General features: G+C 44.3%; 1 protein-coding gene across 2 annotated transcripts; it reads left to right on the forward strand.

Moving 5' to 3' along the window:
* Nucleotides 1-27,380, forward strand: C12H2orf92 (chromosome 12 C2orf92 homolog). Of its 2 annotated transcripts, XR_010129873.1 has the most exons (7): nt 1-197; nt 13,198-13,296; nt 14,560-14,631; nt 23,321-23,431; nt 25,468-25,618; nt 26,375-26,481; nt 26,983-27,075. XR_010129873.1 is itself a non-coding variant. In XM_031007932.3 (6 exons), the coding sequence occupies exons 1-6, from the start codon at nt 74-76 to the stop codon at nt 27,113-27,115; spliced, it is 690 nt and encodes a 229-aa protein (XP_030863792.2). In that variant the 5' UTR covers nt 1-73; the 3' UTR covers nt 27,116-27,380. The 2 variants fall into 2 exon arrangements, 1 of the variants encoding a protein (XP_030863792.2); XM_031007932.3 differs by lacking the exon at nt 26,375-26,481 and having other exon boundaries at nt 26,983-27,380.
* The last annotated feature ends 323 nt before the right edge of the window (nt 27,381-27,703 follow it).

The raw sequence follows: 27,703 nt of genomic DNA on the forward strand, positions 1-27,703 counted from the left end.
GCCAAGTGCATGATGCTCACCTCAAAATCCCGTGCAGAAGAGTATCAATCTGAAGGGAACAGCTGCAGACCCAATGAAAGACTTAATCACAGCCGTGGTTTATTTTCCCATAGGCTATTCCCAACAAAAGAGCTTGAACAATGCTGCATTTGCATCAGGTTCAAATGAGCGAGAGGAACATTTGGCTAAAATATTTGGTAAGTAGCCTCCTGCTATGAAGCCTTTAGCCTGTGTTCGAAGAGTTGCATGCTTGTCCCTGGTTGTCTCTCAAGTAGCCTGTTCCTGCTGCTTTGAGGGGAAAGCAAGTGCTTTGCCTTGAGGCTAGAATCTGTTTCTCTATGAGTCAAAACCTCAATAAATTAAGCTAAACGTGGAAAATAAACACCTGGAAAGGATCCTGCTCCTCAAAGAGTGATCTATGGAGCAGGAGCAGGGCTACCATCTGGTAGTGTGAGAATACCCTGGGGAGACTGTTTAAAAGAGACACCCCAGGCCCTCGTGGTGGCTCAGGCCTGTAATCCCAGCACTTTGGGAGGCCGCGGTGGGTGGATCACCTGAGGTCAGGAGTTCGAGATGAGCCTGGCCAACATGGTGAAACCCTATCTCTACTAAAAAAATACAAAAATTAGCTGGGCATGGTGGTTTGCACCTGTAATCCCAGCTACTCGGGAGGTTGAGGCAGGATAATTGCTTGAACCCGGGAGGCGGAGCTTGCAGTGAGCTGAGATCATGCCACTGCACTCCAGCCTGGGCGACAGAGCGAGACTCCATCTCAAAAAAAAAAAAGACACCCCTTGGCCGGGTGCGGTGCCTCATACCTATGATCTCAGTGCTTTGGGAGGCCAAGGCGGGAGGATTGCTGGAGGACAGAAGTTCAGGACCAGCCTCAGCAACATATCAAAAAACACTAAAAAAACTCTCCCCTCCCCCCCCACCGACACACGACAAATTAGCCAAGTGTGGTGGCATGTGCCTATGGTCCCAGCTACTCGGGAGGCTGAGGTGGGAGGATCTTTTGAGCCCAGGAGTTTGAGGCTGCCATGAGCTATGATTGTGCCACTGTACTCCAGCCTGGGCATCAGAGCTGTACTGTCTATTAAAAAAAAAGAGAGACATCTTGTTTCACTTTCAGTGATCAGATTCTGTGAGGTGGGGTGAGACCTTTGCATCACTAGGTTTTAAAGCCCTTCAGGTGATTCTAGGCTGTGACTCATTCATCTACCCCAAGCCTCTCATTTACTATTTGAGAAAAACTAAGGCCCAGATGGAAGATGGTGGGGTGGGGAGCTCCAGGAATCTGTCCCTTTACCAAAACAACAACTGAGCTGGCAAGAACTATGTTAAGTAGCTATGGAATATTGGTGTCTAGTAGAACACTTGCAGTGTCCAAGAGTGAGCTTGATGAAGAGGCTGCCGAATTTCAACATTTTGGGTAGTGGCTACCATCCTCCATTCCCAAGCCCTGTGACGGGCAGCAGTGTGGATAGCAGTCCACATTCCTAGTGAGGATTGCTGGTGCCAGGGTGGGCAATAGAGACCTGTCTTCTAAAACTCAGGGCGTGTATTTTGATTGCTGATTGCTACTTTAGAGCTCCAAGGGGCTAGCACTAAAACTGACAGTTGTTTTAAGTGGCATTATTAAATGCCAGTTAAAAAACTCTATGGGCTGAAGAGGCTTCCAAGCAACCCTGTTGAGGGGATTTAAGGAAATAATGTTTTTTGTTTTTCTCTTTTTGGAGATAGACACTTAAGGAAACTTTTGTCAGGTCATTGACTAACTTCAGAGATAAGAAAACAGAAAATTCAGCACTTTCACACAACAAGAAGTACGCACTTTGCAAAACTAGTTTGGAAAAGTTACAAAAAAATGGCTTCAGCCTTCAATAAGCAAAAATCAACAATCACTGAAAGAGAGGATTAGATTTCCAGAGTTATCAAAATGTAATACACAGAATGTCCATCTCTCAACATAAAATTATAAAACATACAAAGAAACAGGAAAGGATGGCTCATTCACAGGAAAAAGGAATTTGGCAGAACTTGTTCCTGAGGAAACCTGGGAATTAAAATTATTACACAAGATGTTAAATCAACCATCTTCAAAATGTTCACTGAACTAAAGGAGACCATGAACAAATAACTTAAGGAAATCAGGAAAACAATGTATAAATAAAATAATATCAATAAAGAGATAGAAATTATTGAAAAGAGCCAAAGAAAAGTTCTAGAGCTGAAAAGTGTAATAAATGAATACTTGGCACATGCCTGTAATCCCAGAACTTTGGGAGGCCGAGGCAGATGGGTCATGAGGTCAGGAGATCAAGACCATCCTGGCTAACACGGTGAAATCCCGTCTCTACTAAAAATACAAAAAATTAGCAGGGCGTGGTGGTGGGTGCCTGTAGTCCCACCTACTCGGGAGGCTGAGGCAGGAGAATGGCATGAACCCAGGAGGCAGAGCTTGCAGTGAGCCGAGATCGCGCCATTGCACTCCAGCCTGGGCGACAGAGCAAGACTCTGTCTCAAAAAAATAAAAAAAAAAAGAAAGGATCAGCACACTTGAAGATAAGACATTGAAAGTATCCAGCCTGAGAAGCAGAAAGAAAAAAAAAAAAGAAAATGAATTGAACATGTGGGACTTGTGGGGCATCATCAAGCATACTAAAATATACATTATGGGAGTCTCAGAAGGGAAAGACAGAGAGATATGAAGAGAATGTTTGAATGAAGAATGGCCCCAAACTTCCTGAATATGTTGAAAGACATGAATATGCACATTCAAGTTACTCAATGAACTCCAAGCAGAATACTCAGAGATTCACAGTGAAACACATTATTATCAAATTGTCAAAATCCAGACACAAAGAGAATCTTGAAAGCAGTAACAGATAAGTGACTCAGCATAAAAGGAACCCTCAATAAAATTCACCACTCATTTCTCCTCAACAACCACAGAGGGTAGGAGGCAGTAGGATGGCACATTCAAAGTTCTGAAAGAAAAACAATGTAATCAGCAGGGCATGGTGGCTCATGCCTGTAATCCCAGCACTTTGGGAGGCTGATGTGGGCAGATCACTTGAGCCCAGGAATTCGAGACCAGCCTGGGCAATACGGCAAAACCCTGTTTCTACTAAAAAAAAAAAAAAAAAAATTAGTTGGGTGTGATGGTGCACACCTGTAGTCCCAGCTATTCAGCAAACTGAGGTGGGAGGATCACCTGAGCCTGGGAAGTCCAGGCTGCAGTGAGCTGAGATTGCGCCGCTGCATTCCAGCCTGGTGGGTAATGGGAGTGAGATCCTTTCTTGAAAAAAAAAAAAAAAAGTAAAAAGGAAAATACTGTCAAGCAAGAATTCTCTATCTGACAAAATTATCTTTCCAGAATAAAAGAGAAACAGAACATTTTCAGGTAAACAAAAGCTGAGAGACCCGCCTTATGAGAAATGGCAAAGAGAGCCCTTCAGGCTGAGATGAAGGGACATTTAACAGTCACTTGACATAAGAAAAAAAAATGCTGGTAAAGGTAACTACTAGCTCTAAAAGTCTTATTGTACTTTAGGTTTCATCTATAACTTCTGCCTTTTAAAAATATTATTTAAAAGGTGAATGCATGAAATAATAATTACATATCTGTTAATGGTCATACAGTGTATAAAGATAGACTCTGTAATAACAACAATATAAAGGGAAGGGAATAGAGATATATGTGTGCAGAGTGTTTGTATACTATTGAAACTAAGTTGATACTATTCAAGCTAAGTTGTTAAAAATTTAAGATACCAGGTGTTTAAACAAATTTTAACTAGTTTAGGTGTTTCCAAGGTAACCAGTAAATAATAACTAAAAAAATATGGAACAAAAGAGTAAAAGAAAGAGTCGAAGCCAGGCAGGGTGGCTTATGCCTGTAATCCCAGCCCTTTGGGAGGCTGAGGTGGGGGGATCACCTGAGGTCAGGAGTTTGAAACCAGCCTGGCCAACATGATGAAACCCCATCTCTACTAAAAATACAAAAATTAGCCGGGCAGCAGGTGCCTGTAATCCCAGCTACTCGGGAGCCTGAGGCAGGAGAATTGCTTGAACCCGAGAGGCGGAGGTTGCCGTGAGCCAAGATCACGCCATTGCACTCCAGCCTGGGCAACAAGACTGAAACTCTATCTCAAAAAAAAAAAAAAAAAAGAAAGAAAAGAAAAAGAAATAAAGAGTTGAATGGAACATTATAAAGAACCAACTTTTAAAAAAAGCAGTAATGGGGGAATGACGAGCAAAAGAAAACACACACAAAACACAAACCCCTAAATGACCAAAAACACAACACACATATACACAACAAATAGCAAAATGGCTGAGCCTGGTGGCTCACGCCTGTAAGCCCAGCACTTTGGGAAGCCAAGGTGGGCAGATCACTTAAGCTCAGGAGTTCAAGACCAGCCTGGCCAACATGGTGAAACCCCGTCTTTACTAAAACACAAAAATTAGCTGAGCATGGTGGTGCATGCCTGTAATCCCAGCTATTTGGGAGGCTGAGGCAGGAGAATCACTTGAACCTGGGAGGCAGAGGTTGCAGTGAGCCGAGATCATGCCACTGCACTTCAGCCTGGACGACAGAGTGAGACTCCATCTCAAAAACAAAAACAAAAGAGCAAAATGGCAGATTAAATACTTTTTAATCAGTAATCACATTCAATTTAAATGGATTAAACTCTTAATAAAAGGCAGAGATTTGCAAATTGGATTTAAAAACCTGTCCATGTATCTACTGTCTCCAAGAGATTCACTTAGGGAATACAAGGAGGTTGAAAGTAAAAGAATGGAAAATGTATTTCATGCAAATAATAGCCAAAAGAGAGCTGAGGTGGCTGTATTATTTTCAGACAAAATAGATGTTAAACCACATGGTTTATGAGAGACAAGGATAGTTGGAGACTTCAGTATCCTCCTCTCAATAATGAATAGAACTAGACAGAAGAGGCCAGGGGCGGTGGCTCACGCCTGTAGTCCCAGCACTTTAGGAGGCCGAGGTGGGCGGATCATGAGGTCAGGAGATCGAGACCATCCTGGCTAACACGGTGAAACCCCGTCTCTACTAAAAATACAAAAAATTAGCCAGGCATGGTGGTGGGCACCTGTAGTCCCAGCTACTCAGGAGGCTGAGGCAGGAGAATGGCATGAACCCGGGAGGTGGAGCTTGCAGTGGGCTGAGATTGCGCCACTACACTCCAGCCTGGGAGACAGAGCGAGACTCCGTCTCAAAAAAAACAAAAACAAAAAAACCCAAAAAATTAGCTGGGCATGGTGGCACGCACCTATAGTCCCAGCTACTTGGGAGGTTGAGGCAGGAGAATAACTTGAACCAGGGAGGCAGAGGTTGCAGTGAGCCGAGATGGCACCACTGCACTCCAGCACAGGAGACAGAGCGAGACTCCATCTCAAAAAAAAAAAAAAAAAAAAAGCTGTACAGAGGAACAATAAAGGAATAGAAGACTTGAACAGCACTCTAAACCAATTAGACCTAGCAGACATATCCAGAACAATCCACCCAGCAACAGAAGAATATGTATTCTTCTCAAGAGCATATGGAATATTTGCCAGGATAGCCCATATGTTAGGACACAAATCTTCATTAATTGAAAAAGACTGAAATAATACGAAGTATCTTTTCAGATCACAATGAATGAAACTAGAAATCTACAACAGAGGGAAATCTGGAATATTTACACACACGGAGATTAAGCAACACACTCTTAAATAATCAATGGGTCAAAGAAGAAATCACAAGGGAATTTAGAAACTGCCTTGAGATAAGTGCAAATTAAACACAACATGCCAAAACTTGGGATGCAGTGAAAGCAATGCCAAGAGGGAAATTTATAGATATAAATGCATTCATTAAAAAAGAGGATCTTCTCACGCCTGTAATCCCAGCACTTTGGGAGGCCTAGGCGGGTGGATCACGAGGTCAGGAGATCGAGACCATCCTGGCTAACATGGTGAAACCCCGTCTCTACTAAAAGTACAAAAAATTAGCTGGGCGTGATGGCGGGCGCCTGTAGTCCCAGCTATTTGGGAGGCTGAGGCAGGAGAATGGCGTGAACCCGGGAGGCGGAGCTTGCAGTGAGCCGAGATGGTGCCACTGCACTCCAGCCTGGCAACAGTGAAAGACTGTGTCTCAAAAAAAGAAAAGGGGGGGTGGATCTTAAATAAATAACCTAATTGTACACCTAAAGGAACTAGAAAAAGAACAGCATATTAAGTTGAAAGCTAGGAGAAAGAAGGAAATAGTAAAGTATACAGAGGAAAGAAGTGAAATAACAGAAAAACAATAGAAGAGAACTGATGAAACCCAAAATTAGTTACTTAAAAAGACCAACAAAATTGACAAACTTCTAGCTAGATAGGTGAAGAAAGAAGAGGACCCATTATGAATTCAGAAATTAGAGTGGGAATATTACTACTAATTTTCTGGAAATAGAAAGCATTTAATGAGAGAAGAATATAAACATTTGTATGCTCACAAATTGGATGACCTAGATGAAATTTTAAAATTCCTGGAAGCACACGAACTACCAAAATTGACTCCAGAAGAAATAAGAAAATCTGAATAGACACATAACAAGTAAGGAGAATTAATCAGTAATCAAAATTTTCCAACGAAGAAAGTCTAGAATGAGATGTGTTCTCTGGCAAAATCTACAAAAGCTATAAATAAGAACTAACACCAGTCCTCAAACCCTTCCAAGAAGCTGAAGAGGAAGAAACACTTCCTGGCTTACTCTAAGAGGCCAGTATGGAGTATGGCCCTGATACCAAAGGCAGACAAAGTCACTACAAGAAGACTAAAAACAAATGTCTCTTGTAAATATAAACAGAAAAATCCTCAACAGAACATTAGCAAACCAAATCCAATAGCCTATTAAAAGGACTGTACACCAGACCAAGAAGGACTTATTTCTGAAACAGAAGGATGGTTGAACATAATAAAAATCAATCACTGTAATATACCACATTAATATAATGAAGGAGAAAAAATATCATTTCAATTGATGCAGATATAGCATTTGACAAAATTCAACACCCTTTCATGATTAAAAAAAAAAAAAAACACTCAACAAACTAGAGATAGAAGGAAACTACCATAACGTAATAAAAGCCTGTTTGAAAAACCCATGGATGATATCATGCTCAATGTTGAAAGACTGAAAGCTTTCCTCAAAGATCAGGAACAAGGCAAGGATGCCTGCTCTCACCAATTCTATTCAATACATTACTGGAAGTCATAGCCAGAGTCATTAGGCAAAAAAAAGAAATGAGGCTCCAAATCAGAAAGGAAGAAATAAAATTATCTCTGGTTGCAGATGACTTGATCTTATATGTTGAAAACCATATAGACTACACACACACACACACACACACACACACACACACACACAAACATATTAAACCCAGTAAATGCATTTAGCAAAGTTGTGGGGTACAAATTGAACACACAAAAATCAGCTGTGTTTTTATACACTAACGATATATACACTAATAATCCAAACAAGATATGAGAACAATTAATTCCATTTACGATTATATCAAAAAGAATAAAATACTTAGAGATAAAGTTAGCCGAGAAAATGAAAGACTTATACCAGTACTGAAAACTACAAAGCACTGATAAAAGAAAATAGAGAAACAAAGAATCTCATGTTCATGGACTGAAAAACTTAATATTGTTAAGATGTCAAAATTGACCTGGCATGGTGGCTCACACCTGTAATCTTAGCACTTGGGAGGCTGAGGCGAGAGGATCACTTGAGCCCAGGTGTTTGAGATCCAGCCTGGGCAACACAGTAAGACCTGGTATCTATTAAAAAAAAAAAAAAAAAAAGATGTCAAAATTGCCCAAAGTGATCTTCACATTCAATATAATCCCTATCAAAATCTCAAGGGCTTTTTTCCCAGCAAGAGAAAAATCTACCATAAGATTCGTATGGAATTTCAAATGCTTCAAACAGCAAAAATAGTCCTGAAAAAAAAGAAAACAATTGGAGGAATTTCACTTTCTCATTTCAAAACTTGCTACAAAGCACAGTTATCAAAACAGTGTGATACTAGTATAAGGCTAATCACATAGACCAGTAGAATAGAATAGAAAGTTCAGAAAGAAATGCATATGTCTATGGTCAGTTTTTCTTTTCTTTTCTTTTCTTTTTTTGAGATGGAGTCTCACTCTGCGCCCAGGCTGGAGTGCAGGAGTGCAGTGGCGTGATCTTGGCTCACTGCAAGCTCTGCCTCCTGGGTTCACACCATTCTCCTGCCTCAGCCTCCCTAGTAGCTGGGATTACAGGTATGTGCCACCATGCCCAGCTAATTTTTTTTTTTTTTTTGAGACGGAGTCTCGCTCTGTCGCCCAGGCTGGAGTGCAGTGGTGTGATCTCAGCTCACTGCAAGCTCTGCCTCCGAGGTTCACGCCATTCTCCTGCCTCAGCCTCCCGAGTAGCTGGGACTACAGGCGCCCGCCACCACGCCTGGCTAATTTTTTGTATTTTTTAGTAGAGACAGGATTTCACTGTGTTAGCCAGGATGGTCTCAATCTCCTGACCTCGTGATCTGCCTGCCTTGGCCTCCCCAAGTGCTGGGATTACAGGCATGAGCCACCGTGCCCGGCCAGTCAATTGATTTTCAACAAGGATGTCAAAGCCAACAGAGTGGAAATGACAGTCTCTTCGACAAATAGTCCTGGGAAAACTGGAAGGTCACAGGCAAAAGAATGAAGCTAGCTCATTACCTTATACCATATAAAAAAATTCAAAGTAGGTCAAAGATCTAAATTAATGAGCTAAAACTATTAGTCTCTTAGAAGTAAACATAGGTGAAAATCTTCATGACCTTGAATTAGGCACGTGATGTTTTAAATCTGACACCAAAAGCAGGCAAAAAGAGAAAAAATAGCTAAATTGGACATCATCAAAATTAAAAACTGCAAAGGCATTTCTCCCACAGAATGAGAGAAAACGTTTGCAATTCACATATCTGATGAGGGATCAATATCCAGAAGACAGAGCAAACTCCTGTAACTTAACAACAAAACAAACAAACAACCCACTCCAAAAATGGGCAAATAACTTGAATAGCCATTTTCCAAAGAAGATATACAAATGGCCAATAAACACATAAAAAGATGCTCAACATCATTAGTCATTAGGGAAATGCAAAATATCACTATTCACGCTTCTTAGAATGGCTTTTTATTTTTTATTTTTATTTTTTTTTGAGACAGTGTCTTGTTCTGTCACCCAGGCTGGAGTGTAGTGGCACAATCTTGGCTCACTGCAAGCTTCGCCTCCCGGGTTCACACCATTCTCCTGCCTCAGCCTCCCGAGTAGCTGGGACTACAGGTGCCCGCCACCACGCATGGCTAAGTTTTTGTATTTTTAGTAGAGACAGGGTTTCACTGTGTTAGCCAGGATGGTCTCGATCTCCTGACCTCGTGATCCACCCGCCTCAGCCTCCCAAAGCGCTGGGATTACAGGCATGAGCCACCACACCCAGCCTAGAATGGCTATTTTTTTTTTTTTCTTTCTTTCTTTCTTTTTTTTTTTTTGAGACAAAGTCTCGCTCTGTTGCCGAGGCTGGAGTGCAGTGGTGTGATCTCGGCTCACTGCAAACTCTGCCTCCGAGGTTCACGCCATTCTCCTGCCTTAGCCTCCTGAGTAGCTGGGACTACAGGCGCCTGCCACCATGGCCGGCTAATTTTTTGTATTTTTAGTAGAAACGGGGTTTCACTGTGTTAGCCAGGATGGTCTCGATCTCCTGACCTCATGATCTTCCTGCTTTGGCCTCCCAAATTGCTGGGATTACAGGCGTGAGCTACTGTGCTGGCCTTTTTTTTTTTTCTTTTTTTGAGACAAAGTCTTGCTCTGTCACCCAGGCTGGAGTGCAGTGGCGCAATCTCGGATCACTGCAACCTCCACCTCCCAAGTTCAAGCAATTCTCCTGCCTCAGCCTCCCTAGTAGCTGGGATTATAGATGCCTACCACCAAGCCTGGCTAATTTTTGCATTTTTAGTAGAGATGGGGTTTTGCCATGTGGGCCAGGCTGGTCACGAACTCCTGACCTCAGGTGATCTGCCCTCCTCGGCCTCCCAAAGTGCTGGGATTACAGGTGTGAGCCACCGTGCCCAGCCAGAATGGCTATTTTTTTAAAAAGAAAAATAACAAATATTGGTGAGGATGAAGGAAATTGAAACCCTCATACATTGCTGGTGGGAAGGTAAGATGGTGCAGCTGCTACATGTCCATTTTGTGCTGTTATAACAGAATACCACAGCCTAGGTAATTTGTAATAAGTTGAAATTTATTGGCTCACAATTCTGGAGGCTGGGAAGTCCAAGACTGAGGTGCCAGCATCTGGCAAGAACCTTCTTGCTGTGTCATCATCCCATGGTGGAAAGCAGAAATGCCATAGAGGTGGAAAGCGGAAATGCCATAGAGGGTGAAAGAGAGAGCAAGGGAGGGCTGAACTTGTCCTTTTACATGGTATGCACTCTTATGATAACTAACCCATTCCTGTGATAACCATATTAACCTCTTAATGAGGGCACAATTTCCATGACCCAAACACCTCCATTAGGCCCTACCTCCTAACATGACGACCACATTGGGAATCAAATTTCCAGCACCTGAAATTTGAGGACACATTTAAATCATAGCAATGGCTATAGAGTTTCTGTTTCAGTCGATTTTTTTTTTCTTTTTTTTGAGATGGAGTCTTGCCCTGTCACCCAGGCTGGAGTGCAATGGCACAATATCGGCTCACTGCAAACCCTGCCTCCCCGGTTCAAGCGATTCTCTTGCCTCAGCCTCCCGAGTAGCTGGGATTACATGCATGCGCTACCATGCCCCGCTAATTTTTTGTATCTTTAATAGAGATGGGGTTTCACCATGTTGGCCAGGCTGGTCTCGAACTCCTGACCTCATGATCCGCCCACCTCGGCCTCCCAAAGTGTTGGGATTACAGGCATGAGCCACCGTGCCTGGCCCTGTTTCAGTTGATTTAAAAGTTCTGGAAGCCGAGCGCCTCAGTCCCAGCACTTTGGGAGGCCAAGGCAAGTGAATTGCTTGAGGTCAGAAGCTCAAGACCAGCCTGGCCAACATGGTGAAACCCTGTCTCTACTAAAAATTTAAAAAAAATTAGCTGGGTGTGGTGGCATGAACCTGTAGTCCCAGCTAGTTGGGAGACTGAGGTGAGAGGATCATTTGAGCCTGGCAGGCACAGGTTGCAGTGAGCTGAGACTGCACCACTGCACTCCAGCCTGGAGTTCTGGAAATAAACAGTGGTGATGTTTACACAACACTGTGAATGTTTTGAATACCCTTAATTGTACACTTAAATAGAGTAAAAATGGACCAGGCATGGTGGCTCATGCCTGTAATTTCAACACTTTGCAAGGCTGAGGTGGGAGGATCACTTGAGGCCAGGAGTTCCAGACCAGCCTAGGCAACATAGCAAGACCCTGTTTCTATAAAAAATTAAAAAATTAGCCGGATGTGTGGTGACACATGCCTGTAGTCTCAGCTACTCAGGAGGCTGAGGTGGGAGGATTGCTTGAGGCCAAGAGTTCAAGGCTGCAGTGAGCTATGATTACACCACTGCAGTTCAGCTTGGGTGACCCAGTGAGACTTTGTCTCTAAATAAATAGCAGAAATGGAAATTTTATGTTAAGTGTATTTTACCACCACCACCACCACAACAACAAAGCAAAGCCAAGGCCCAAGGAAGTCCTCTTTAGCAGAGAGCTGAGACGGAGAAATGGGTTCTGAACCACAGCTGTCTGCTGAAGGAAGCTGTCCAAAGGCCAGTGAAGTCTCTCCTGAGGGTGCCTGGGCTGTGCATCAGGAGTGAAGGTTGAGGGTCACCTTAGGTGTGAGAAGGAGCAACTGGGAGAGTGGCGCTGATGCTTCCCCCCGGATTAGGAGGCATTTGGATCACAGAGCGATGCCTGTTCATTCCTGCTTGCAAGGGAGCAGATCTCTGGACACCCGATGGGCCTCTATTCCGTTCCGGCAGCTGTCCGTGTCAGGAGTGCTGGGCTTGCTCCTCCCCACGGGAGCCATCACAGAGGCCTCGGGCAGTCTGCATAGACAACTGCCTGGCAGGTGACCAGGAGGGGATGCATGAGCAGATGCAGGTAGCACTCGCAGTCCCCCTAGCTGTGCCCTCAGCACCTGCTGTCTAGGAGGCAGAAGCCTTGTTCTCGGCCTTGCAGGTGACCCCAGTGTCTCTGAATTCGGCCCCATATGTGTAGGAGGGGAGTGATTGCATCTGAAGATGGGAGTCCGGTTGGGGGTTTGGGAAGCTCCCATCACCCCTCAAGAGTCCACTGACCAGCCCAGCTCACACCAGGTGGGCCTTGGCATTGGAGGCCATGGCTCAACTCTGCAGTTCCCTCTAGGCAGCATTTCCAGGGACTCGTAGGTCAGCATGGTCATCAAGGACGGGTGGTGAGAGCAGCTCCTCATTGTCCTGGTGACCCCGATGATTCATTTTCTGGTGTCTCTGTGGTGAGCTCCTGTTACATCAAGCGAGTGGAAACCACCGAGGACCAACAGCCCTGGAAATGCACTGAGAATAAATATAGGATGAGTGCGGTTTGTGAGGGCTGTTTTCTGTGACTTAGCAAGGAAAGCCTAGAGGGGAAGGTAAAACTGCTTCTTCCCAGGGAAGCCAGAAGCCTGAGAACTTAAAAGGGAAGGAGAACTTAATGTATTTCAAAAATGTAACCCTCATGAATTAGCAACAGTTTTATAAAGAAAGAGATTTCTGAGCTTTTAGAATCTGTTCTGATTCATCTGTGCCCCCACAAACTTTACCCTATTTTTATGAGTCATCTTGCGAACAGCCTCAAAGGTGCATCAGAATGACAACAGAAACCGGAAGAGTTATTAGGGCACTAAGTATCAGGAGATCTGGGGCCATATATCTTTAGCAGGCAGTGTTTAGTGCCCAGGATGTCTCAGACATCACAATTTTCCAGAAATGATGTAGGTAATTGGAGTTTTCCTTCCCAAGACAAGGCATTTTAGGGAATAACGTCCCATATCTGTGGCGTTTGCGTCATGTATTCACTGTATTCATAGACTGCTTTAGGTACTTAGAGAGCAAAATATGTCAATCCTGCGTTGCTGTATTAACATGCCTTTGTTTGCTCCACTGGAGATGAAATTCTACTGCAGGTGTTTCCAAAGTTTCCGTATGACCCATCATCTAACGAAGCAACAGCAGTCAGATCCATTACAAAGACAGACATGAGAAAAGGCAAGTGTATGTCATTAACATAATAAGTGCGCACATTTCTATAGGCCTATGTGTTGTCTTAAATGTGCTATGCTATCATACTAGCAGTCTTTAAACCAACTACTGGTGGGGCAAAGCCAAATTGAGATATGAAGGAAACAACTGTCTGAAATCCTCTCTATAACCTTCCACTCACTATGGAATCTGTGCTCCAAAGTGTGAATATCCCTGTATTTTGGGGTGATCCTTGATGTGCAGTGTTAGGCAGGTTCTGCCACCCTGGAGGCATTCAGAGGACAGAAACCTGATCTGCAAGTGGGCTTTCCCACTCCTGACAACAGGAGCCCCTAGCAGCATCCTAACTTTCAACCCAACACACGAATCCTTCTAAGTGCACAACGTGGTTTGAGAGAATTAGTGCAGTCATTAATACCCCATTCAGTGGATGGTAAAACAAGACCAAAAAATGACTTACCTTAAGCACCCCCATAGAAATGACACATGTGAAGAACACACTGTTTCCCCAAAGCAGCTTCATGTTATGGGAAAAATTTAGCACTTTGGGAATTAAGATAGGTATTTGCTCACAGTAATAAGGATAGAATAGTGTATTGGAAATCTGCCAGCCGTGGGTACAAGTGCCCCAGGCAGGGAGGGGGAATGGGCACTGTGTTGGTATTCTGCAGACAGATGTTTGCACCCCAATTCCTGAGGCTAGCTTCCCTGACGGTAGCCCAGGACAACTGCCTGGGCACCTCTGCAATTGGCAGTGAGGCGGCACCACTGTCTACATCAAGGCATTCACTTTCAAACACACATTTTGCTCACACAGGTTGAGTTCTATATTAGCATTTCAACTTAAAAATGAAAAACAAGGCCAGGCGTGGTGGCTCACGCCTGTAATCCCAGCACTTTGGGAGGCCAAGGTGGGTGGATCACTTGAGGTCAGGAGTTCGAGACCAGCCTGACCAACATGGTGAAACCCTGTCTCTACTAAAAATACAAAAAAATTAGCCAGCCATGGTGGCTCATGCCTGTAGTCCCAGCTACTTGGGAGGCTGAGACACAAGCATCACTTGGACCTGGGAGGCGGAGGTTGCAGTGAGCCGAGATCGTGCCACTGCACTCCAGCCTGGGTGACAGCGAGACTCTGTCTCAAAAGACAAAAAAAAAACCACAAAAAACCAAAAAATGGAATACAAAATATGGGCCCAAGGTGCTTGCAAATGTGTACTGATGAATACCCTTTTTCTTATTGTTTTTTATTCATGTGTCTTATCAAAGGAACCAGCGTTGCTTGGAATTCTCCTAAACCAGAATATTTCCTTGGCAGTGTGGACAAAATTCCTGATAAAGGTAAATGCAAATGCATAAAATTGGAATTGGGGGTTGGTAAGTCATTGTTCTTTTTCCTCTTTTTTTTTTTTTTTTTGAGACGGAGTCTCACTCTGTTGCCCAGGCTAGAGTACAGCGGTGCAGTCTCGGCTCACTGCAAACTCTGCCTCCCAGGTTCACGCCATTCTCCTGCCTCAGCCTCCCAAGTAGCTGTGACTATGGGTGCCCGCTACCACGCCTGGCTAATTTTTTGTATTTTTTAGTAGAGACAGGGTTTCACCGTGTTAGCCAGGATGGTCTCGATCTCCTGACCTCGTATCGACCTGCCTTGGCCTCCCAAAGTGCTGGGATGACAGGTGTGAGCCACCGGGCCCGGCCCCTCCTTTTCCTTTTACCTGACCTGAGTTCAGAGCTGAGGGTCTGGCAGATGGTGCTCAGACTCTCTTGTAGAGAGTACAAGAGAGTACTTGTTTTTTTTTTTTTTTTTTTTTTTTTGAGACAGAGTCTCGCTCTGTTGCCCAGGCTGAAGTACAGTGGCACCATCTCAGCTCACTGCAAACTCTGTCTCCTGGGTTCAAGCAGTTCTCTGCCTCAGCCTCCCAAGTAGCTGGGACTACAGACGCACACCACCACACCCAGCTAATTTTTGTATTTTTAGTAGAGACGGGGTTTCACCATGTTGGCCAGGCTGGTCTTGAACTCCTGACCTCGTGATGCCTCGGCCTCCCGAAGTGCTGGGATTACAGGTGTGAGCCACCACACCCGGCCACAAGAGAGTACTTGTACTTGGCTGTACAACATGTGTGCTTCACCCTGAATTACGAAGAGTTCCCTAATCAATGGTAAGGTTTAGGATACCCATGGTTTCCCCAAATCCCACCCTGTGCGAGTCTGCTTCTGTGATATGTACAGCATGGAGGAGCAGATCAGAATGTTTATTCTCTGCAGGCAGACAGATGCCAGCCAGGAGGGAGAGAGAGCTAGCCGCAGACACCCAGTGCCTCCTCCCAAACTGACCTGGGCAGGTCCTTTCCCCGCTGGGGTGGTGGGGCTGGGCAGGGGCTGAGCACATTCCTGAGGTGCTGCCCCAGAGGAATTCTCCCCTCCTCCTCAGGAGTGTGGGAAAGCGCTGCCTCCAGCTAGGAGCGGAGGCTCATCTGAGCTATCTGATCATGCTGGAGGGAGATTGGCTCCGAAGACAGGATGAGCAGCTAGACTCCATGAAGCATTTCTCCCCTAGAAAGACTTAAAAGATTTAAAAGAAAAAAACCAGGCCAAATAGGTCACTGTCCGAGCTGGTAAATATGTGGTCTTTCCTGGGTGCAGGATTATGAACCTGGCCAGGAGTTCCCGGGCCGCACCATGCATCAGCCGGAGGTCAGGGTGGGGAATGGGAAGAGCTTATTAAAAATCCTTATTCCTGGCTGGGCGATGTGGCTCCCCTGAAGTCAGGAGTTCAAGACCAGCTACTCAGGAGGCTGAGGCAGGAGAATCGCTTGAACCCAGGAGGCAGAGGTTGCAGCGAGCTGAGATCGCACCACTGCACTCCAGCCTGGGCAACAAGAATGAAACTCCGTGCTGGGATTACAGGCATGAGCCACCGCGCCTGAAAATAGTGTGTTTTAATGTCTTGTCGGACTAGTTCCCCTTTTGCAGTTTTTGTTTTTTCATTGTTTTCCTGGCTATTTTTGCATGTTTGTTTTTCCATGTGAACTTTAACATCAACTTGTCTAACTTCATCAAAAGGCTATGGTATTCTGATTGGCATTGCATCAAATTTATACTACAATGTTCACTGTGGGAAAACAGATGTTAGGTCATCCTATGCTAGAAATGGGAATGCCTTTCCAGTTCTTCAAGTTTATTTTCACTGTGTGTTAAAGTTTTCCTTACATAGATTTTTACATGTATCTTCTTAAGTTTATTCCCAAGTCACTTAATTTTCTGTGTTGCTATTGTAAGAGAGGGGGTTTCTCTATCGTTATACTCTCTACCTACTTAATGTTTGGGTATAGGAAGGCTTGATTTTTGTATATTAATTTTATGTCCTATTGCCTTATTCAATTCTACGTATACTGTTATAGAGATAGTTTTACTTCTTTTTTTTTTTTTTTTTTTGAGATGGAGTCTCACACTGTTGCCCAGGCTGGAGTGCAGTGGCATGATCTCAGCTCACTGCAACCTCCTCCTCCCAGGTTCAAGTGATCCTCCTGTCTCAGCCTCCCGAGTAGCTGGGACTACAAGCACATGCCACCATGCCCAGTTAATTTTTGAATTTTTATTAGAGACAGGGTTTCACCATGTTGGCCAGGCTGGCCTCCAACTCCTGACCTCAGGTGATCTGCCCGCCTTGGCCTCCCAAAGTGCTGGGATTACAGGCATGAGCCACCGTGCCCAGCCAGTTTTACATCTTTACCTATTGTTATGCCTCTACCTGATTTATTTATCATGTTTAATTGCATTGCTAATACCTCTAGGATAATCTTGAATGGTTGCTGGAGATACAGTGGGCATCCTGCTTTGTTCTTGCTCTTGGAGAAATGCCTCTTGAGTTTCCTAATTAAGAGTCTGGTTATAGGACTAATATGAATGAGAGATTATCTGTATATCTATCCTTCCATCTACACACATACATGTAAATATGTATGCATACATATATTTATACTGAGAATGAGAATATATCTGTCCAAAAAATACTTTTTGGGTATTTTTTTCTGTTTCTGTGAGTTGAGTTACTTTAGATATCTCATGTAAGTTGAATCATACAGTATTTGTCTTTTTGTGGTTGGTTTAGTTCAGGTAGTATAATGTTCTCAAGGTTAATGCATGTTGTAGCATATGACAGAATTTCCTTTCTTTTTAAGGCTGAATAATATTCTATTGCATATATATACCATCTTTTCTTTATCCGTTTATCTGTTGTGGGACACTTGGTTTGCTCTCACATCTTGGCTATTGTAAATAATGCTGCAATGAATATGGGTATGCAAATATCTCCAAGATCCTCTTTTCAATTCTTTAGGATATGTATCCAGAAGTGGGATTGTGGGGTCATATGGTAAATCTATCTTTCATTTTTTGAGGAACCTCCATATTGTTTCCATAGCAGCTACACTGTTTTACAATCCCACCAATATATGCAAGAGTTCCCATTTCTTCACAACCTTGTTAACATTTGTTATTACATATTTAAAAAATCAAGAGTGGGTGCTGAATTTTTGGAACTAATCATATGATTCTTTTCCTTAAGTCTATTAAGATTATATATATGATAATAATGAATTTCCTAATATCAAACCAACCTTACATTCCTAGAATAAATTCTACTTGGTCATAGTGAGGCTTGGAGAGTCCAGTCACTGCTCAGGAATCTTGGGCCTGGGCCCAGCTTTTTCTCTGCTTCAGCACATCTGTGCTGTCACTCAGAGTGGCAGGGGATTGGAAGGAGCCTTGGGGTTCCTTTAGCCACCAAGAAAGCAGCAGGTCTTTGTATAGATATGTAGACTGAGCCATGATTTATAACTTTTAATTATTGATACATATGATAGGTGTTTCTCCATTTGTATTCTTTTTCAATTTTTAAAAATTATTATACAATACACATAATATGAAGTTTACCATCTTAACCATTTTTAAGGGCACAGTTCAGTGGTATTAAATACATTCATAATGTTGTGCAACCATCACCAGCATTCATCTCCAGAACTCTTTTCATCTTATAAAACCAAAACTCTATACTCATTAAATAATAACCATCCATTCCTCCATCTCTGCATCCCCTGGCAACCACCGTTCTACTTTCTGTATGATTTTGACTATAAATATCTCACGTAAGTGCAATCATACAGTATTTTGTTACTGACATTTCATTTTGCATAGTGTCCTCAAGGTACATCCATGTTGTGGCATATTTCAAAATGTCCTTTCTTTTTTTTTTTTTTTTTTTTTTGAGACAGAGTCTCACTCTATCGCCCAGGCTGGAGTGCAGTGGCGTGATCTTGGCTCACTGCAACCTCCGCCTCCTGGGTTCATGCCATTCTCCTGTCTCAGTCTCCCCAGTAGCTGGGACTACAGGGACTACAGGCACCCGCCACCACGCCCAGCTAATTTTTTTTTTTTTGTATTTTTAATAGAGATGGGGTTTCACTGCGTTAGCCAGGATGGTCTCGATCTCCTGACCTCATGATCCGCCCGCCTCGGCCTCCCAAAGTGCTGGGATTACAGGCGTGAACCACCATGCCCGGCCCAGAATGTCCTTTCTTTTCGAAGCCGAGTAATATTCCATTGTATGTATCTACCATGTTTTGTTTACTCACTTATCCCTTGATGGATATTTGTGTTGTTTCCACATTTTAGCCTTGTGAATAATCCTGTTATGAACGTGGATGTACAAATAATTCTTTGAGACCCTGCTTTCAGTTATTTTGGGTATATACTCAGAAGTGAGATTGCTGGATGATATGATTTTGGTTTTAATTTTCTGAGGAACCACCATACTGTTTCCCATCATGGCGGTACCATTTGCATTCCTACCAACAGCACACAAGGGTTCCAGTTTCTCCACATCCTCACCAATTCCCTAATGATTAGTGATGTTGAGCATCTTTTCAAGTACTATTGGCCATTTGTATATCTTCTTTGGAAAAATATCTATTCAAGTTCTTTGCCCATTTTTGAATCAGTTGTTTGTATTTTTGGATATTGTTGGGTGTCAGGAGTTCTCTCTATATATAGTCTGAGTATCATTCCCTTATCAGATAAACAATTTGCAAATGTTTTTTCCCATCCTGGGTGCGGTACCTTTTTATTCTGTTGACACTGTCTTTTGATGCGCAAAATTTTAAAATTTGCATACAGTCCAATTTGTCTGTTTTTTCTTTGGTGGCCTGTGCCTTTGGTATCAAACCCAAGAAATAATTTCCAAATCCAATGTCATGAAGTTTCTGCTCTATGTTTTTCTCTAAACGTTTTTATAGTTTTAGGTATTACATTTAGGTCTTTGGTCCATTGTGAGTTAATTTTTGTTTATGGTGTTGGATAAGGCTTTAACTTTATTCTTTCGCATATGATATCCTGTTTTCCTAGTACCATTTGTTAACCTATTAAAATTCTTGTGCTGGTTTTTTGCAAATGTTAGGTGTGGTCTGCCCAGGAATGTATATTACAGTGCCAAGATACCTCAGCCCCTGAATAATGTATCTTCGCCCTTGAATAAGAAAATGCCCCTGAATAATTTACCTTCACCCCTGAATAATCATTGTTTAAGTAAAATTAAATGATATGCTTGAGGAATAGAAAGTCTACTATCTAGCTTGATCTTTTGATTTCTAAAACTGTTTCTTCAGTCAATTGCTTTAACATAATTTTACTTTCAAGTCTTTATTTTTCCTTCAGGAGAAGCCAGGACAACATTTTTTTTTTAATTTTCTTTCTTTTCTTTTCTTTTCTTTTTTTCTTTGGGATGGAATCTCACTCTGTCATCCAGGCTGGAGTGCAGTGGCACAATCTTGGCTCATTGCAACCTCCACCTCCCAAATTCAAGCGATTCTCCTGTCTCAGCCTCCTGAGTAGCTGGGACTACAGGCACGCACCACCATGCCCGGCAGTCTTGCCTAGCAAGACAGGTTTAGCAGGGTAGTTCTGGCTCAGAGTCCCCCATGAGGTTGCAGTCAAGATTCTTCCAGATTCATTCTCTCACTCAAGACCTAACTACTGATCTGTCCTACCCAGTGGGAAGCACTGTGCTGGAAGCTAGAGAGCTCAGTGAGGCATTCCTGTCCTCCAAGAGCTCACAGCTCTTAGGAGAGTCAATCTAATCAATAAATAACTATTAGATATAAACATGCTAACATTGAAGGTCTTTAAAAAGTGCTTACATTGTAATCGCACGGAGTTCTGGGAGAACAAGAGGCTGATCTCCTTGATAGGGTTTTTCCAAGTAGGAAGAGTGAGGGAAGAAGAGGGCTGAGAAGAACTGTAGGCAGTGACAAAGCTCACGTCTGCCAGCTGAGGGGGCTGATCAGATCCATCTTCAGAGGGTGGGAGCTGCTCTCAGGCTACTCTGCAGGGACAGTAAATTCCAGACCACACTGTCTGCACCTCCTCGGCAGTAGTGACCATTCAAAAAAAAAGAAAAAAAGGGCTGGGTGCGGTGGCTCACGCCTGTAATCCCAGCACTTGGGAGGCCGAGGCAGGTAGATCACCTGAGGTCAGGAGTTCGAGATTAGCCTGGCCAACATGGTGAAACCTCATCTCTACTAAAAATACAAATATTAGCTGGGTGTGGTGGCATATCCCTGTAATCCCAGCTACTTGGGAGGCTGAGGCAGGAAAATTGCTTGAACCCAGGAGGCGGAGGTTGCGGTGAGCCGAGATGGTGCCACTACACTCCAGCCTGGGGGACAGAGACGCCATCTCAAAAACAAAAAACAAAAAACAAAAAACCAATGGTCGAAAACATCTCAATAGGAGGAGGAGTGGGGAAATGACCATTCTGGGAAGTGAAGTGTCTTTTAAAAGGTGTGCCCAGGTCTGTGGACAGCAGCTGTAGCTACTGATGATCGTAGGTCCACTGAATGGAACATAGCATCAGTCCTAGCAATAACGTGCTATTAACATGTAATCAAAGGCTCATGTCAATGTTAGAGTCTCCAAAACATAGAGAATCATGAAGATGAAAGACTTCAACTTTTTCTTGAGCACAAAGTCAGAGTTTCTTGGTTCTGCACTCCTTTAAGAAGGTTTTTACCAAGCCCAGCACATGCTTGATTGGCAGCTTGGGTTGAGCCTACACCATGGAAGGACGAGAGAATTGCTCTTGTAATGGGCGGCTGCTCCTGTCATAGTTAGTAGTTCTAAAGTTGGAAAGAAATCTGGAAATGAAACTGTGTTGGTCAAAAATTTGATAATTGTGCTTATTTTTTCCCACAAAAAAATAATCCAAGAAATGATCAAACACAACCCATCAAACATAAAAGACGCCTTCAGATTCTTCAAAGAACCTTAGGTAAATGAAAACTTACGTCCATACTGACGATAAGAATAGGCAGTGGCTCTTGCCTCCGGTAGAGAAAGAGAGTGAACATGTGTTCCCGTGTCAGGTCTACCATTGCTGCAGCTCTGTGGAAGACCAAGCCAAGCGCGCCCCCTGGTGGATAACTCCATGCTCACCAGGGCTTTCTGTCTGTGGCTATTAATCTGAGTCGGATTTGACATGTTGCATTTCAAAAGTCAAGTTAATTATCAGTCTTATTAAATTGGGAGTTTTCTCTCTTTTCTAAGCCAAGTTGAATAAGGAACAAATTTCTCTCTTTTTTTTCCAGGAATAACTAGAACTTCATGAGACCGTTATCCGACACCTACTTGATGGTCTTCATCATATTGTGATAATTTTCTGTTATTTTATTTTATTGTTTAATTTTATTATTCTTTTGAGACAGGGTCTCGCTCTGTTACCTGGCCTGGAGTGCAGAGGTGTGATTATAGCTCTCTGCAGCCTTGATCTCCTGAGTTCAAGCCATCTGCCTACCTCAGCCTTTCTAGTAGCTGGGACTATAGGTGTGCGCCGCCATGCCCGGCTAATTTTTTTTTTTATTTTTAGTAGAGATGAAGTCTTGCTATGTTGCCCAGGCTTGTCGCAAACTCTTATTGCGACAGTTCTCTATCTCTCTGTGAACAAGGCCAAGGAAGATTTACCAAACCCATCCAAAGCTGCCCCGCCCCCACTTCCAGCTCTTGGAGGTCTCCCATCTGGAGCTGGGGGCTCCAGCCTGCTTTGAAGTCTTCCGGGGTGTGAGATTCATTACTTCTCATCCTTTCCCATTCCCTCTTTGATAGCTCACCTTCTAAATGCTAAACAGTCCAAACAGATTTCCCTGGAGCGCCTACCCATTGGTTCTAGTTTGTTCCCCAGAGCTTCTCAAAACATCTCTCAGCCTCTTCCCAGGCCATCCTGCATCTGGCAAAGATAGGCAGGCCATGCTGGCCTCCCGATTTTCTCCAAGCTAAACTCAGGCCCTTTGACAGGTCCCATATGCAAACGAGTCAGGCACCAAAGGGCAGAGCTAGGATGCAAATATTTCTCATTTTCGACTGTCTTCTTTCTATTAAACTATTCTGCAATCCCTCTACCCATACCTGAATATTTCAGTGTGGTTAATTTTCCTATCTTGTCCTCGCAACTCAAGAAAATTTTTATAGTACTTTGTGTTTTAAAAATTATTTTCATGAACATTGTACAATCTGTGAAGTAGGTCTTATTATCTCTATTTTATGCAAGTGGAGAAGTAGGCTGGGGCTTAGAGAGGTTCTCTAAGTGTGGTCCTCTACCCACAGAAGCAGCATCTTTCAGGATCTGTGAGACATACGCATTCCCAGGCCTACCCCAGACCTGTGGAATCAGAAACTCTGGGGTGGGGCTTAGGAATTTGTGTTTTCATAAGCCCTCCCAGTGTGATTCAGATGCACGCTCGAGTGTAAGAAACGCTGCCTCAGCTATGGGTGGGTTGCCCAGGAATTTGTTAGATTTTTAAAAAAGTAAACAAAAACAATAAAACACCAAAACACTGAGGTTCTGTAGGACATTTAGACTTTCCCCCCAAGTCCTCCCTAACTCCTCACTTTGAGTCTAGAAGAAGCTACTTTTATCATAAACGCTGAACTAATCACATGCCATGGTTGTTTGTAGATGAACACATTTTATCTTTTGTAGATCACCTTTCAGAGGAGAAGAATTATAAAGAATCCTGTCTGTTCGACAGGGATTTAAGAGAGCAGTTAACTACTGTAGATAAAGAAACACTTCAAGGAGCAGCTAAACCAGGTGGGAATCTATATGGCCTATAAACTAAGTATGATGCTTAAATACGGACAACTTCTGAATGTGTCTTTTGCCTTTCATGGTATTTTAACTGACACCTTTAATTCACCCGCTAAAGTGAATTAAATCTGCAGTGAATACAACCTGCAGTTAAAATTTATGAATTAAACCAACTCCAGAGGCCGGGCACGGTGGCTCACGCCTGTAATCCCAGCACTTTGGGAGGTCAAGATGGGCGGATCACCTGAGGCCAGGAGTTAGAGACTACCCTGGCCAACATGGTAAAACCCCGTCTCTACTAAAAATACAAAAGAAAAAATTAGCTGGGCATGGTGGCAGGTGCCTGTAATCGCAGCTACTCGGGAGGCTGAGGCAGTTCAAGAATCACTTGAACCCAGTAGGGGGAGGCTGCAGTGAGCTGAGATTGCACCATTGCACTCCAGCCTGGGCAACAAGAGCGAGACTCAATCTAAAAAAATAAATTAATAAAAAAACAAAAAACCCAACTCCGGGAATTTCACCACTCTTCCAAAAAGATGCTACTTTTATATTGTTTCTATACAGCCAGGGCTTCACCCTCGCTCATCCCTGAGCCCAGACCTGTTTAGAGTGGGCAGAAGCTCACCCATGCTGGTACCAAGTGCAGTACACCCCTCCACACTGCCACTCCCTGTCAAAATTATACCTGGTTGTCACTTCCTAATGCTTAGAAATTAAATGCTGAATTATTCTAGCAGAGCCTTAGAGCTGCTGGATACGCTGCCTCTTGGCATAGCATAGCTGAAGGTAGGAGGCTGGACATGCCCTGTTTTCTCCCCATCACCCAAGAAGACCCTTGCTCAGCACTCTGCTGTCTACATAACCGGCTGCCCTGGACAGCTCTCCACACGAAACCAGCCGATACCTGGGATCATACCTCCATGCCTGATTTCCCTGATGTCTTTTTCTTTTTTGGTCCCATTATAAATGGGGTGACAGAAGCTCTAGGAGACACTGATGTCGGCTGAGATCTCCTTCCTTTGAGATCTAGCTAAGACTGCCGTGTTTTCCCCAGCCTGTGCTCAGTGGTATTCCATCCACTCTCACAGTTTCTGTAAGTCCTCAGAGGGGCTCAGGAGCTCAGGATCATCTGTGGCCTTGTGTTTGCCTCGTGCTGGTGCAGACGTGAAATCTCCCAAACCTACACACATGAGGCAGATTGTGTATGCAGTACAACTTTCTGAGGCCAGGGGGCAGAGGAGGGGCAGCAGAGAAGAGGTTGTATCACTGCCCTGTGAAAAGCTGCAGAGTATTTGCCTCCATTGTTCTTAAAATCCTTTGCAGTAGGATTTCTCAACCTCCTCTAGTGCCCCTGCTTCCTCCTACCCATCTGAGCTCTCCTCTGTTCTTCTCTTTACCTCCTACAAATTGTCTGTGGAACTTTCTTTCTGGCTGCTTTGTTGCATGCCAGTCCGTATCCTCAGTGTCTCATCTCCACCCCCCAAAATCATCCCATCTTATCGCCAAATAGCAGATGAATGCATATGAATGCATTTCCCCAAACAGCCAGTTCCTTCCCAAGAGGACTTCTGGAACCAGTGGCTAAGATGCCAAGGTTTTTTTTTTTTTTTTTTTTTTTTTTTTTTTTTTTTTGAGATGGAGTCTCACTCTTTTGCCCAGGCTGGAGTGCAGTGGTGCGATCTCAGCTCACTGCAAGCTCCGCCTCCCGGGTTCACGCCATTCTCCTGCCTCAGCCTCCCGAGTAGCTGGGACTACAGGTGCCCGCCACCACGCCCGGCTAATTTTTTTTTGTATTTTTAGTACAGATGGAGTTTCACCGTCTTAGCCAGGATGGTCTCGATCTCCTGACCTCGTGATCCACCTGCCTCGGCCTCCCAAAGTGCTGGGATTACAGGCGTGAGCCACCGCGCCCGGCCAAGATGCCAAGGTTTTTATTTTGTTATGAATGGAATGAACAGGTGTCCCTTGCCGGCTTAGTCCTGGTTGTGGGTAGCCCGGTGGGTATCTCTGTTCACTCTGCGCTGTGTCTTCTCATTTAGATGCTCACTTTAGGACTATGCCCTGCGGGCAGCTTCTGCACTTCCTGCAGAGGAACACCATCATCGCCGCCGTCTCAGGGGTGGCCATCCTCATGGCCATCGTGCTGTTGCTGCTTGGGTTGGCCTCATACATCAGGAAGAAACAGCCATCGTGAGTGGTGCTGGCATAGCCTTCCTTCCAAGAACCCGCGGGTGTTAGAACTCACGCTGCCCTCAGGGCTTCCTGCTGATCTGGTTTACGAGGAGGGCAGAAGCTGCAAGCCTGGTTGTGCTTCAGCATCCCCTGGCCTGCTCTGTCAAAGCACACAGGACCTGGGCCATGGGTTTTAGGCACAGCCTGGGTGATTCTGATGCACAGCTGGGTTTGGGGATCCCTGGGTGGGCCAGGGTTGCCTCTCAAGGCCACCACGGTTAGGCCAGACCTGTCCCCATATTGAGGGCTCTGGCTGAAAGATTGGTAAATAGGAATATGGATTTACAAAAGAAAGGAAAAATACAAATCTAAGAGGGTGAGGAGGGCTGAAGTCACGAAGGAGAGTGAGAGCAGGGCTGATATTCAGCTCCTTCACATTGGCGCGGCTGCCCTGCTTGTTAGAGTACTGAAAGCCTTCCCCGAGCTTCCCACTGACCTCCTGATCTTCTCCGTGATCCCGCAAATGAAGGATTAGTGCCTGGCACAGCCGTGGCCCTCCAAGGCTCTGCTTCAGTGGCGGTCATTTTGACTGGTCAGTGCCTGTCTACACCCCCGTGTACACCAGTTGTTAAATATTTTGGTTAGGCCTCTAGATGAGGGGGCTCAGGCACAGAGGCACTCACCATGAGCAGGCGCTAGGAAGCAAATGGTTTACACGATGACATGTATGCATAGCTGCATTTTGAAATTACGTGCTTCTTGCTGTGTCCCCAGGGACATGTATTCCTGACCGCAGAAGGAAGAGCAGCTCCCCACAGCCCCTCAGTCCTGCCTGACACTGCACTGAATGCTCAGCTTGCCCCTAGAGCAATGGGGTGGAGGTGTGTGATGAGGGGAAGTGTCCATCCCCACCCCTGCCCACCCTCTGAGTCCAGAGGTAGCAGTGTTTGAATTTCCCCACAAGAGTGGCATTGCTTTCTCTCCATGCCAAGGCTCCTGGGACTGGTGACCTATTCAGGCCACCTCCCCCCACCCCCACCTCCAGCATCCTCTTCCTACCAAGGCTCATCCATTGGACCTGCCATTTTCCCTCCACGCCCCTTGAGATGCCAGCAGAAGTGGTCAGAACTGTGGCCCCTCCCATAGGGACCAGTCAAAGTTGTGGGTGGCCTGAGTTAGTTAAGAGAAACAGGGGGGAAGAGAGTATCCCAGAGGCTCTGTGCTGCCCAGAGGCAAAAAGAATTTCACAGATGACAAACCTTACTGATGGGAAGCAGAATCCTCACCCTGGGAAGCGTCAGCCTCCACCACTGCCCAGCGAGTAGACAGCAGGATTCCTGTGCGCTGAGCTGAGCACTGTGGTTTTTGTTGTTTTGTTTTAGATCTCCTCTGGCAAACACAACATATAATATTTTTATAATGGATGGAAAGACATGGTGGCACAATTCTGAAGAAAAAAATTTCACAAAACATGCAAAGAAACAGAAACAGTTGAAGAGCAGCTCCTGTGTCTAAGCCAGGTCGTGGGGCTGTCAAACCAGGACTTGAAACCACAATGCAAGGACATTCTCCATCTGCGCACCACAGGGAGGCAATTCCATTTCTGCCCGGGAGATGTATTCTACAAAAACGTCTGCTTCCCATCCCAATTTGAATGGACCAAGAAAAACTGCTTTACCATAGGACACTTGTGGCAATATGGCACCGATGGCTGGCGTCGGCGAACCCGACAGGCTATGGACTTATCATTTAATAAAGCATTGATTCATTTTTTCAGTCATTCATTGGACAGATATCAATAGACCACCTCACATGCTGACAATATCAAAATACAATGAGGAAACTAACAGTGACCCAGGCATGCATTCCTCCCCGAGCAAGATCACAGTCCAGGGTGTGAGCACAACCATACTAAATAGCTTTTATGGGAGGTGGGAGTACGGAAAGTATTATATCTGCAAAGAAACTGCTAAGAATTGTGGGAGCGCCCCAGGAGGTGATTTCCTGCTTGCGTGACCAGCACAAAGAAATGGGGTAATTGAGAGTGTCATGAAGTGGGGTTATTTATTTATTGAGTCAGAGTCTTGCTCTGTCACCCATGCT

The sequence above is a fragment of the Gorilla gorilla genome, chromosome 12, assembly GCF_029281585.2.
Source record: "Gorilla gorilla gorilla isolate KB3781 chromosome 12, NHGRI_mGorGor1-v2.1_pri, whole genome shotgun sequence".
Lineage (NCBI taxonomy): Eukaryota > Metazoa > Chordata > Mammalia > Primates > Hominidae > Gorilla > Gorilla gorilla.